Here is a 10853-nt window from a genome sequence, read left to right on the forward strand (position 1 = left end):
CGGATTAATTGATGGACCAATGGCAATTAAAGAAAAGTACCGCAGCATCTGCTTTAACAGATGCTTCTTCAGAAACATTTTAATTCATATTATGTAACACGTTTTTCTAGATTTTTTTTTGCTTTCTTCCATTCACTGAGTCACACTCAGGCACATCAAGCTCCTGCCACCTTGATAGAAGTCCCAAGAATTCATAGAATCGTAGGGTTGGAAGGGACCTCTGGAGATCGTCTAGTCCAACGCCCCTGCCAGAGGCTCAACACCTGACTTGAGCTTTAAGTTCCAGATACAGCTGCTTGAAAAGACATAGAATCATGGAGCCTTCATGGTTGGAAAGGACCTTCGAGATCATCGAGTCCAACAAACAACCTACAACCTCTGCCGCTAGACCGTGCCCTGAAGCGCATTGAAAAGTCTGAAGAGCCCAAAGGACGTGTGGAAGAGGATGTGCTGGCATTTATCGGTGAGCACAAGGAAAACAGAACCATTGTAACACCAAGCCTACAGAACTCCTGCAATTCTTTTTTTTCTTTGGAGGCTTCCAAAATTTCAGGGATAATGCTGTAAATATGAAGCTAACAGAATAGTGCTTCCCCAAGCCTGAATAGCTGCAGTGGCTCTCCTTTTCCTTCAGGAGTATTTAGAAAAAGCAGAAATAAATCGAGTGAGTAACACTAGGGCAGCTCCTAAGATGCGCCCAGTCTTTGTTTTGCTGTTGTCCTCACAGTGCTACATCACTTCTAAGACGAGAAAGTAGAAGAGTCATTGGTTCTGGGGTCCTTCACATGGAATGCTCTGTCTTACACATGCCATTAAGGAAAAGCTTGGATTTGATTAACAACTCCTCATCAGGTAAAAACCTCTCTCATCAGAGAAAAAGTAGGACAGTAGAACATATATTTTCTGGATGGATGGCACAGAAATATTAAGTGGGATATATTCTAGGATATGAAAACAAAAAGGAGAAGGAAGAGACAGCAATCAATCTGATTAAATAGGAAAGGTAAGAAATTGATCAGAAAAGCTAAAGACATCAAAGACACTGAACAACATAATTGACAAATTTATAGATTAGAAACAGAATCCATGAGACTAAAACAAGTCACTTGTACTGTAAAGCAAATATACAGACTAAATTTTTCTTTTCCAAATTTAAAACTAAACAAAATAGTGTGCTCACACTACATGCAGGTGACTAAAACCTGTCACTCATGGATGACAGCAAAGAGTACCTACTATTTACAGCATTTTCAGAGTCAACAGGCCCGAATAAACAACATGATGGTCCTAAAAGCACTGGCTGAAGAGATCTCAGATTAGGATAGATTAGGCATATTCTGTTTATTCCCTTCCTAAAGCGAAGGTTTATTGAAACTGAATTCCAGCACACTGGAAGCAGACAGCTGTAGACTGAGACTACACAAAGAAAATAAGCAGGAGGACACAGGTAATTAAGAAGTTAGCAATGACTGCACAGGTTGATGAGATGGAACAGCGGACTGCTCAGAAAACCCCACCTAGCAAACAACCCCGACAAAGGCACACGACCAACTGCAAACAGCTCCAGGTACAGTATTAGAGAGAGATGTGGCATCAAATTCCCCGCGAGAAATAAGGGATGTTCCGTGCTAAGTGTAGTTGACTAAGAAAACTATCACAACAGGAAAAGATTCTCTAGATGTTCCCAGCTAAGGCTTAAGTTACTCATCTCACTGTGGGGATACAAAGGTAGTTTAAGGGTCCACAAGAAAATCAAACTAGATGATCTAAGAGTCTCCGGGAATACTAAACTCTGAATTACAGAGAAGCACAGGATTTTAATATTTCCATCTTAAAGTAACTGCGCAGAACTTATGCCTGAAGACAATTATACCAAAAGTCCTCAAAAAGAAACTGAAAACATTGTATAAAAATAAATTTATTACTCAACAGCAGAAACAGGGATTTATTCACTATCTTCAGCATTCACAGAGATTCTTTTACTCGATGGGGAAAGAGAAATGAGTATCACAGGAACCCATGATGAAAACATGCAGACGTAAGATCAAACACTCTGGGAGGAAACCCCTTGACTGAGCTGAATGTTATGGGTGGGCATTGAAATATTTTATATTACTATTAACTTACAGACATCTTCTTCCACATTTTAAAATACATCTATTGTTTTACATCCTGTGTCAATATTTCCCTCTCTTTCATAGTCTTTTTTGCTGTGCTAAGTTTCAGCGTTTGAAATCTGCATTCCCGATGAACTGTTCTTGAGTCCCGCTGGAACCAAGAGTGCATATATCCATTGTAGAAGTCAACTGCTGTAAGCTTCTTCTTTAATACAACTGTTTTGATTCCAACCCAGCCTTCCTAAAAATAGAAACAAAAAAATGGCAGTAAGCTTCTTCCATGTTTTAAAATTATCTTTAGCTCTTACTAAGGCTGGCTTACAGAATATGTTTTATTTAATGTCATCATGCTTACATTACAAGTCAAACTCTCGCTTGCAAGTGAAAAGCCTGTTAGTGGAAACTAAAAGTTCTTCAAGGTATCAAATAAAACGACTGATGGTAATCTAAACTAGTTCAGTGAATAACAACGGACAAATAAGACAAAAGTTATGTAACACACAAATAATAAAACCTTGTAAAACAAACGGAAAAAACCTACCTTGCAACGAGCTATCAGCATTTGGGACATTTTATGGTATAGTAGTGAACCAGGAACAGCCCCACAATCATTTAATATCTGATCTAAAAGCAAAGCAATATTGTCTTGTATTTTTATGCCAAAAAGTGCAAAAACGTTTAAAACACTTATGTGTCTTTGAAGCATGATAATCATCTTGAGTCACTATTTTGCTTAAAAATATTTTATTGTATTCTGCGTTTTATAATACCCAAATGAGCAGGGGAGAATCAGAACAGTCACTCTCCGGCACTGCTCCCTACCTGATCCGTAAACAGTCGTTAAGCCATGCACGCTTTGGCACAGCACTCAGCCCACAAGGTGCTCAGACTCACAGACTACTACAGAAAATGGTTTAAGCGATAGTACGCAGGGACAGCTTTCCTCGTGAGAGATCCCCAGACAATGGCATCAGAAGATGATCTCTCAACTAGAGGATTAAACTCCTCCAATCTCAGGATTCACAGGACTATACCTACCGCTCGCTCAACATCATCAGAAAGCAGGAATGTCCTTAAAACCCATTTAATGCTCAACTTCGGGCACAGAAACCTACTGCATTCTGAGCATATATGAGACTGACTTCATTCTACTGAGTTTCAGAAAGTAGTACTTAAAGCTATAGTTTAGTACGATTGTGTACTATCTCCAAATAAATGTTTGAAAAAACAGGAAAATTTAACTTAAAAGGTTAATATTAAAGTAAATACCAGAAAAACCAGGGATATTATCCACTTCCACAAAATCCAGAAGTTTAACAGTAGTACCCTTCCAGAGCGTCTGCAAAGGAAACTGGAAACAGATGACACATTGAGAATTTTTTCACAATTTCCAGGCAATTGTCTAGGTTGTTTTTGTTTTTTTTTGTTCTTCCTCATTTCATTGACAAGCAAACCATTAGCATATGCAGGAATGAGTTAAACAACTCGCTACAACAGCTGCTTGCTGCAGCTGTTTGCACTGTTTGCTGTCATGCAAAGATGTGATTATAGAGTTCTGAAACCCTCTCAAATGCATCAGTGGAGATCTCAGAGCTAAGGAAATGATACAAAACTACTGAGCTGATTTCACACGTGGGATTGAGTTCACGAAAACTCTCCTCCACACTAATCCCCCCTCTAATGATAAACTATGCTGGGATTTTAAAACGCATGCTAGGTTTTAGAGGTTAAAATAACTAAACTTGAGTTTTAGTCATTAATTAAAATATCTGCACCAAACTCAGACATGCTAGAGACAGAAAAGGGTTAAAAAAACCCACGCCACTGTCTTACCATACTTCCTATTGCTCGATGCAGTTGAATTATTTGTGCAGCTGTTTGCTCTTCCCATTTTACACAACTCTTAGCTATAGATATTTTAGGAGCTAGGGGGACAAAAATAAATAAAACGACTTAATATTTTGTTTTGCATCTTTTTGCAAGCAAATAGCTGTATTATTTTATCCTATTTTAAACCCAATTTTATCCTGACCAATGCCAGGTTCACCATCTAGCCACAGGTACCTTAGACAACAACTGGAGAAAAAATTTTGTAAAAACCTCAATTTGGATTATTTATACTTTAGTCTCAGTTGTCCTCTTATTTACCCATTGCACTGCAAACTGATAACATACATTTACAAACACAGCTGTAACACTTTTGTCTGCCTTACGACCACGAAGAATAACAAACTCACTCAGAGTTTGTGAAATCACTAGTGATTTTGATATTGTACGAGCAACTGGAAAAAAACATTAACGCAGTAAGGAGAAGAATTCTGAAGCATTTTTCCCCTCTGTATGACTGGTTTTTTAAGCCAGAAGAGGCAGTGAAGGGCCTATATTGAGAAAGGTATACAAAAAAAATATAATAAACCTAGCACAGTAGGAAGAAACTTAGCTCTCCAGCTGGTAAAAGAAAAAAATTACAAAGTTGCACTAAATATGATGTTTACTTACCAAACGTTACTCCTTCTTGTGGTTGCTCTTTTTTATTTTTTAAACTTTCAGGCAAGTTTTTCAAAACTGCTATCAGCTGCAAAATTAAATTTTGTACAGAATATTAGGAAAGCTGAGTATATTTATTAACATTAAATCCAAGACATACAAATACAGCACTTAATTTTTCATCAGTGTAACTTTGTGAGCTTTTAGAAAATTGGGTCAGTATATTCAAAAGTCCTGTATCCTACACACAAACACACTAAAGGCATCCTTCCCATTGAATTGCAATTTAAAAAAAAAAAAAGTATGCTTTTATGGATGATCTGCTCCCTGATATTAATGCTAGAACAGGATGAAAGCTGATAATTAATACAAAAAAGCAGATATTCACTCCAATGAAAGAAGAAAGTGCACTGTTTCCATAGAAAGCACTCGAGCTCTTCACTGAATAGAAGCAGAATGGCAACACACAGGACCAACACTGACAGCTCATCGCTCAGCTTTCCTCTCAGCAAGGCAAAGTGCTCACAAACACCAAGTTTCAGATCACTCTCCTCTTAACAGTTCCAGTCAACTCAGAACAAGATTAAAAAGAATTCTGTTTACATGTTAAAAGCAAAGTACTAATCAAAAGCGACACCAGCTTGCATGACTTTACCATGTTTGCACCCATCTTTGATAACACCACTTCCAGCTCCTTTGCTGTACAGCGGGGAGGAACAGCACACTCTTCTTGCTTAATAATTGGACCAACGTCAAACCTGTAAGGCAGAAAACATACAAGCTTACTGGAGGAGAAGCTATAACTCAATTGCCAGTTCAAAAGTCTACATGAATTCAGTTACTAATTACTCTTTCTTTTCATCAAAAACTTTATTTTTCACACATTATCAAATCATGCTTGGTTCACAAGACAAAAATAGGGAAAAGAATATCAGATATATCTTGGCAAGCAAGATTCACCTCAGCAAGCTGAGACTTATACGAATGCACAATTTACAGTTCAGAAGCACAAGATCTCAGAAGAAACAACCTGAAGTATGCAGAAGAGATTTGTTTTGCACTTTCCTGATATCTATTATCAGAAAAGCATCTAAGAAAGAAAAGATAACTATGATAATGTGTTTTCACAAGCCTTTTAAGCCAGAGCTTGTGCTGAAACTAAAAACATATAATTACTCCCTCATCCCTAGACAGGCAATTGCATGTCCTGTTTTACTTACAGGAGGTTACAGGCAACTCTGAAAACCAGATCTTTTCTGTTATGTCATACTAAGCCTATCCATCTAGCTGCGTGACTGTTGGTTCTCTGTCTGGTCCCTGTAATAATGCTAAGAATTAGAGAATCGGCCTAGAGTCTAGACTGCAAATTACACACTCACGAAAATACTGTATTCGTGGCAAGTCTCATACGGTCAGATGAAAGCTTTTAAGTGTTTCAAATTTTAGTACTAAACACACACACACATTAAAAGAAACTGCAATTACATGGAATGATTTAAATGAGGACTTTAGTGGTGATGATTTAAAGTCCTGAGAGGCAACAGAAGCAGTGAGCGGTTTTGGGAAGAACACCTAACCTACCTTTTTGGTCTTATTTCCATAATTGTCACCCCAGTCACTTTATCACCATGAAGCACTGTGTGGACTATTGGTGCAGGACCACGCCATCGTGGGAGACAGCTGGGATGGACATTCAGCACGCCACTGAATTGAAATATTTTAAAGTTAGAAGAGCAACAGTACTTGAAGCCGAACCTATATGTAAATGGGTGTGCAATATTTATTACACTGGAACTACTTTAAGAATTAACTCCTCAGACCTTCTGAAGCGTTACTGGTTTATACATTTAAAGGAAAATTCACACTGTATAACTGTCAGTTTCTCAGTGAACACAGAAAGGGAGATAAGAGGAATAAAGGTAAACACATTATGCTGAACATTTGCATAGCTCTACATCCATGTGTTAAAGAACAACAGTGAACCTCACAACAACAGAAGCAGGGCTCAGGCTATGCAGATGAACCCAAGAAAGAAGCTGACCTCACATGCTACAAGTCACAGATGCTGACTCAAAAACAGAGTCTAGCTTTCCTAACGAAGCAGCGATAGGCCTCCTGTCAACTCACTTACTATGGGAACTGCAGAATAAGGTCCTCACTTAGGAGACGTCCAAATGATGCCACCACACCCACATCAAACTGCCCCACAGGTCCTGTGTGGGGCCACTCATGAACAGGCAGCTGGAGCTCGCGGGCACAGCTCCTCACAGGCAGGTCCCCCAGCAGGCGGGAGGGCAGGGTCACCACCTCCAGCCTGGACACCAGTGAGTCCTCGCTGGGCTCCCTGGGGTCAACAAGGCATTGAAGGCCTCATGCAGGCAGAGCAAGGGAGAGGTGAAGGCTTGTTCACCTCCACTCTCGCTGTGCCCCTGTGCCACATCACCTGCCCCTCAACTCCTACCCCCTACTCGGTCCCCCAGCCTCCCTTCACTGACCAAGGCCCCCCAGCCCTGCCACCCCCAGCCCCCTCACCTCCAGTGGCTTCCCCCTTTCAATCCCAGACCCCCCTCACACAGCCCCACAGCCCCTGACCCTCCTCCAAGTCCTGACCCCCCTGTGATCCCTCTCCACGGACCCACTCATGACGCCATGGTCCCTGTACCACACTAAAGCCCCTTTCCCCCCACATTTTCCTACCAACTTGTGCCCAACCTACAGTCTCTGCCCCCCACCCTCCCGACCCCAGCTCATACCCCAATGGACCGTGAACCCCACCATCAGCCCACAATCTCTCATCCCTCAGAGCCCAGCCCTCCCTCTCCCCCCCACAGTCCCTGCCGTCCCCCTAGGCCCTTCACAGCCCTTGCCGTCCCCCCAGGCCCTCCACAGCCCCTGCCGTCCGCCCCCCCGCCCTCAGCCCCTGCCGGCCCTCTCCCAGGGCCCCATCCCCTCCCCACTGTCCCCGGCCTATGTCCCCCGCCGGTGGGCCGTACCTGGCCGCCTCCAGGGCTCGCAGGGCGGTGACGGCGAAGCGGTCGGTGCCGAAGAAGAGCACCCGCCATGGCGGAGACGCCCCGACCCGCCCCGCCGCCCCGCGCGTCGCCTTCACCCCCTCGCGCCAGGCGCGCAGGAGCCGGCCCCGCATGGCGGCGCTTCCGGCGCCGGACGATGACGCACACAAGGCGCGCGGAGCTCCCCCCCGCGGCGGGGTGCCGGCGCCAGGTTGGTGCGGGAAGGCTCGTCCCGCAGCGCTGCTGTGAGCAGCTTGTTACCCCGCCGGCAGCGCTTCTCCGCCTCCCCGAGGCCGTAGCACCGCACCAAGCGGTGCCGGGGAGTGCAGCCAGGCCTCAGCCCCGCTCTCTGTGGCGCACGCCGAGCGCGGCCTCCGGCTCTGGCTTCAGTCTCTCCACAGCGTCGGTGCTGCCCCAGCGAGCGTCTCCCGTGGCGGCGGCCCCGTAACCCTGGCCCTCATGGACATAAATTGGCCGCTCAGTGCTAAGATAACGTGGAAGAATATCAGGGGCAGAAAAGGGTGTTGACATCGCAGCCACTGATTCTCTGATGGCTTCAGTTCAGTGTTTGAAAAGCTCATGTCCGTGTCTGCCTCTGGACTGCTTTGTTTTAACAGTGATTATAATTTAAAGAATTTTCTTTTGTAAACTATGGGGTCAGAATAACCACTTAAAGAACTATCTTCTCCCATAACATAAGAATGAAAATATTTTATCGTTCCACCAAGACAGTCTTTTCCCCCATGGGAAGATGGTTTATTTGCGTAGCTTGTTGTTTAATGTAGATTACATACACAGATTCCCCACGCATCTAAATCACAGTGTATCCTACAGTCTTTGACACTAGGAATTTCTAAAACACGGAATGTGAGAATCTGGAAACATTTCCTATATGCCAGTAAAAACATGCAAATTACTTGGAAAATGGGTGACAGAATTTATGTCAGACGGGTATGCAAGGGAAGGATTGCTAAGGAAAGTGAAATTTTATGCCATGCTAAGAGGCACTTTGCGTATTCATTCCCTTTTTCACATCTGTTTTGCCCATCGTTAGGGCTTTCTTCTCTGACATGGAAGATGCCACCATCTCCAGCGGTAGAAACAAAGGAAAACTAATGAGAAAGTGCTGTTATAGGTTAAAAAAAATAATATTAGTCAGGCCATCCTAACAGAGGTGCCTGTATTCCTGCACCCTGAGAAAAGGAGAATACACCGCTAAATACAGAGGTAATTTCCTGGCTGAGAATCAGTATGTAAAATTCAATTGTTCCAGAAAACTTATTCTCTTACTACCTGAGGAGCCCCCTGAAAATCCTCAGTTTAGTCACAATTAGGACACCCTTCGATTCCTGCCGCCTCTTCTCAGGGTGCATAGATGAAAGGATACAGTAAAAAAATAAAAAGATAAACAAGAGGATAACGAGGATGAAGGAATGGCTTCTGCTCGAGAAGAGATGAAAGCAACCAGCGTAGTTCATCTTGGAAAGCAGATGGGGAAGAAGGGCAGGCGAGCAGCTGGTCTTATCATAAATAGTATGGAGCTGGTGAACAGGGAACAATTAGTCATTGCACAATAACTAAGTGATTGCAGGCAGTTATGGGTAACAGGCGCCAAAAGATCCACACAGCGTTGTAATTTGACTGCTTATCTCAGATGCTGAAAAATATTTGACCATGTAATATCTCAGATGCTGAAAAATGCTCGTGGTTTCCAGAAGCAGCCAGCGCGATTGCTGGAAGGAGATGTCCTGTGTCGTGCAGGAGAACACCAGCTCTCTGAGGTCTTGGGTGAAACCCTGGATTTATCACCAGCACTTCAGAAAGGCCAGGGACCTACCGTGAGTGCTTGGATGGCCCAAACATCGCCCAAAAGCTGGGAATTCGAAGCCGGCATCCGCCTGCTGCTTGGTGTTAATTTCTACGGTTTATTTCACACGGTCTGCACTGTGTGCGGAGCTTCACCTGCTGCTTCTCAGGGGGCTGAAACCCTGGAGAGGGATTCTCAATTCTGCCAGTAGTTAAGGCTCCTGGAAATATTGAAACTCTGTGCTGAGTTTTTGCCAGACTTACGCATGAAGTAACTAATGTTTCATTTGTAGTGAGTTTATGAAGTGGACTTAAATTCACTCCAGTGTCCGTACTGCCAAGTAATTCATCCCCAGCGCTGATACGACTGTACTGTTCGAAGAGATTACACTATTATCTAGTATTACGCCTTGGACACAGTGTACATGAATTTTGCTTGAAGATTTATTTTGGTGTAAATTTTTCCAGCAAAATGAAAGCAACGATCTGATTGTTTCAGGAAAAAAAAAATAAAAAAGCTCACAAATCTTGCTTTCCTGCTGCATTTGAACTCTGCTTTTGTACATGGTAAAAAAAAAGCGAACGCTGAATGTTTAGTTATTCTGTAACCAGGCATTTCGGGTCAAAGACACAGAAAGGATCAAAAAAGATAAGCAAAATTGAAATGCCAAGGTCAGACAAGTTCTTCCGAAGAGTAGTGAAGACAAACCCGAGGAGGAAGCAGAACACAAATCAACGTCTTATCTCCACTTTGCTTCCTAGCCAAAGACATTGAGAGTGTCTCCAAGAAGTAAAAAGATATCTCCCGTTAAAGGGTGCCAACGTTGTCAAGGGAAATATGAAATAAAACACTCACAGCCATTGCTGAAGAGATTGCTCCTGAGTGTGTTTGCGGACCTCTGGAGAAGGAGAGGATTACTGGGCACAAGGGCCAACTCTAGCCTGTGGGAAACTGGTTTTATTTCCATGTTCATCATGCTGAGTCCTAGAGGCATCTCGGCCACCTGCCTGCATCCCGACACTACTTTTTGGGGGGTGTTGTGTGTGAAGTAGTGCTGGTGCACTAAGGCTTGTCCCTGTCCCACTCCACGCCAGGGAGGTGAGCGGGGGAAGCCCATCGTATCACCACTAGCCGTGGGACATGAGACTTGCAAGGGCTGCAAGAGGGCTTTGGGGGTGTCCCGTACGAGGGGGGGCTGTCGGACATCTCGTCTGCAAACAGCCCAAAAGCAGGATGGCACCCAAACGGCTGCTGCGGAGCTGCCCATCACTTCCCAGGGGCTGCAGGCACTCTGGCTCCTCCGATCAGGTTTCTTCGCCTGCTTTTAGAGGTTCAGTTGAGGGAAATGTGGGTTACAGCATTGTGCCCGGCTTCCACACAGCAGCTGGGGAAATTATTATCATTTTTAATTAAACTACAGATACATAAATC

General features: G+C 43.5%; 1 protein-coding gene across 1 annotated transcript; it reads right to left on the reverse strand.

Annotated features, from left to right (window-relative positions):
* Positions 1–1902: 1902 nt before the first annotated feature.
* Positions 1903–7872, reverse strand: MTFMT (mitochondrial methionyl-tRNA formyltransferase; the record flags this gene model as incomplete). Its single annotated transcript, XM_054214630.1, has 9 exons — positions 1903–2358; positions 2659–2741; positions 3387–3468; positions 3951–4042; positions 4617–4692; positions 5260–5362; positions 6186–6308; positions 6736–6948; positions 7598–7872. Coding segments are annotated over 9 exons (1248 nt in total), but the record flags the coding sequence as incomplete, so codon positions are not given.
* Positions 7873–10853: the final 2981 nt, after the last annotated feature.

This window comes from Rissa tridactyla, chromosome 9 (genome assembly GCF_028500815.1).
Source record: "Rissa tridactyla isolate bRisTri1 chromosome 9, bRisTri1.patW.cur.20221130, whole genome shotgun sequence".
Lineage (NCBI taxonomy): Eukaryota > Metazoa > Chordata > Aves > Charadriiformes > Laridae > Rissa > Rissa tridactyla.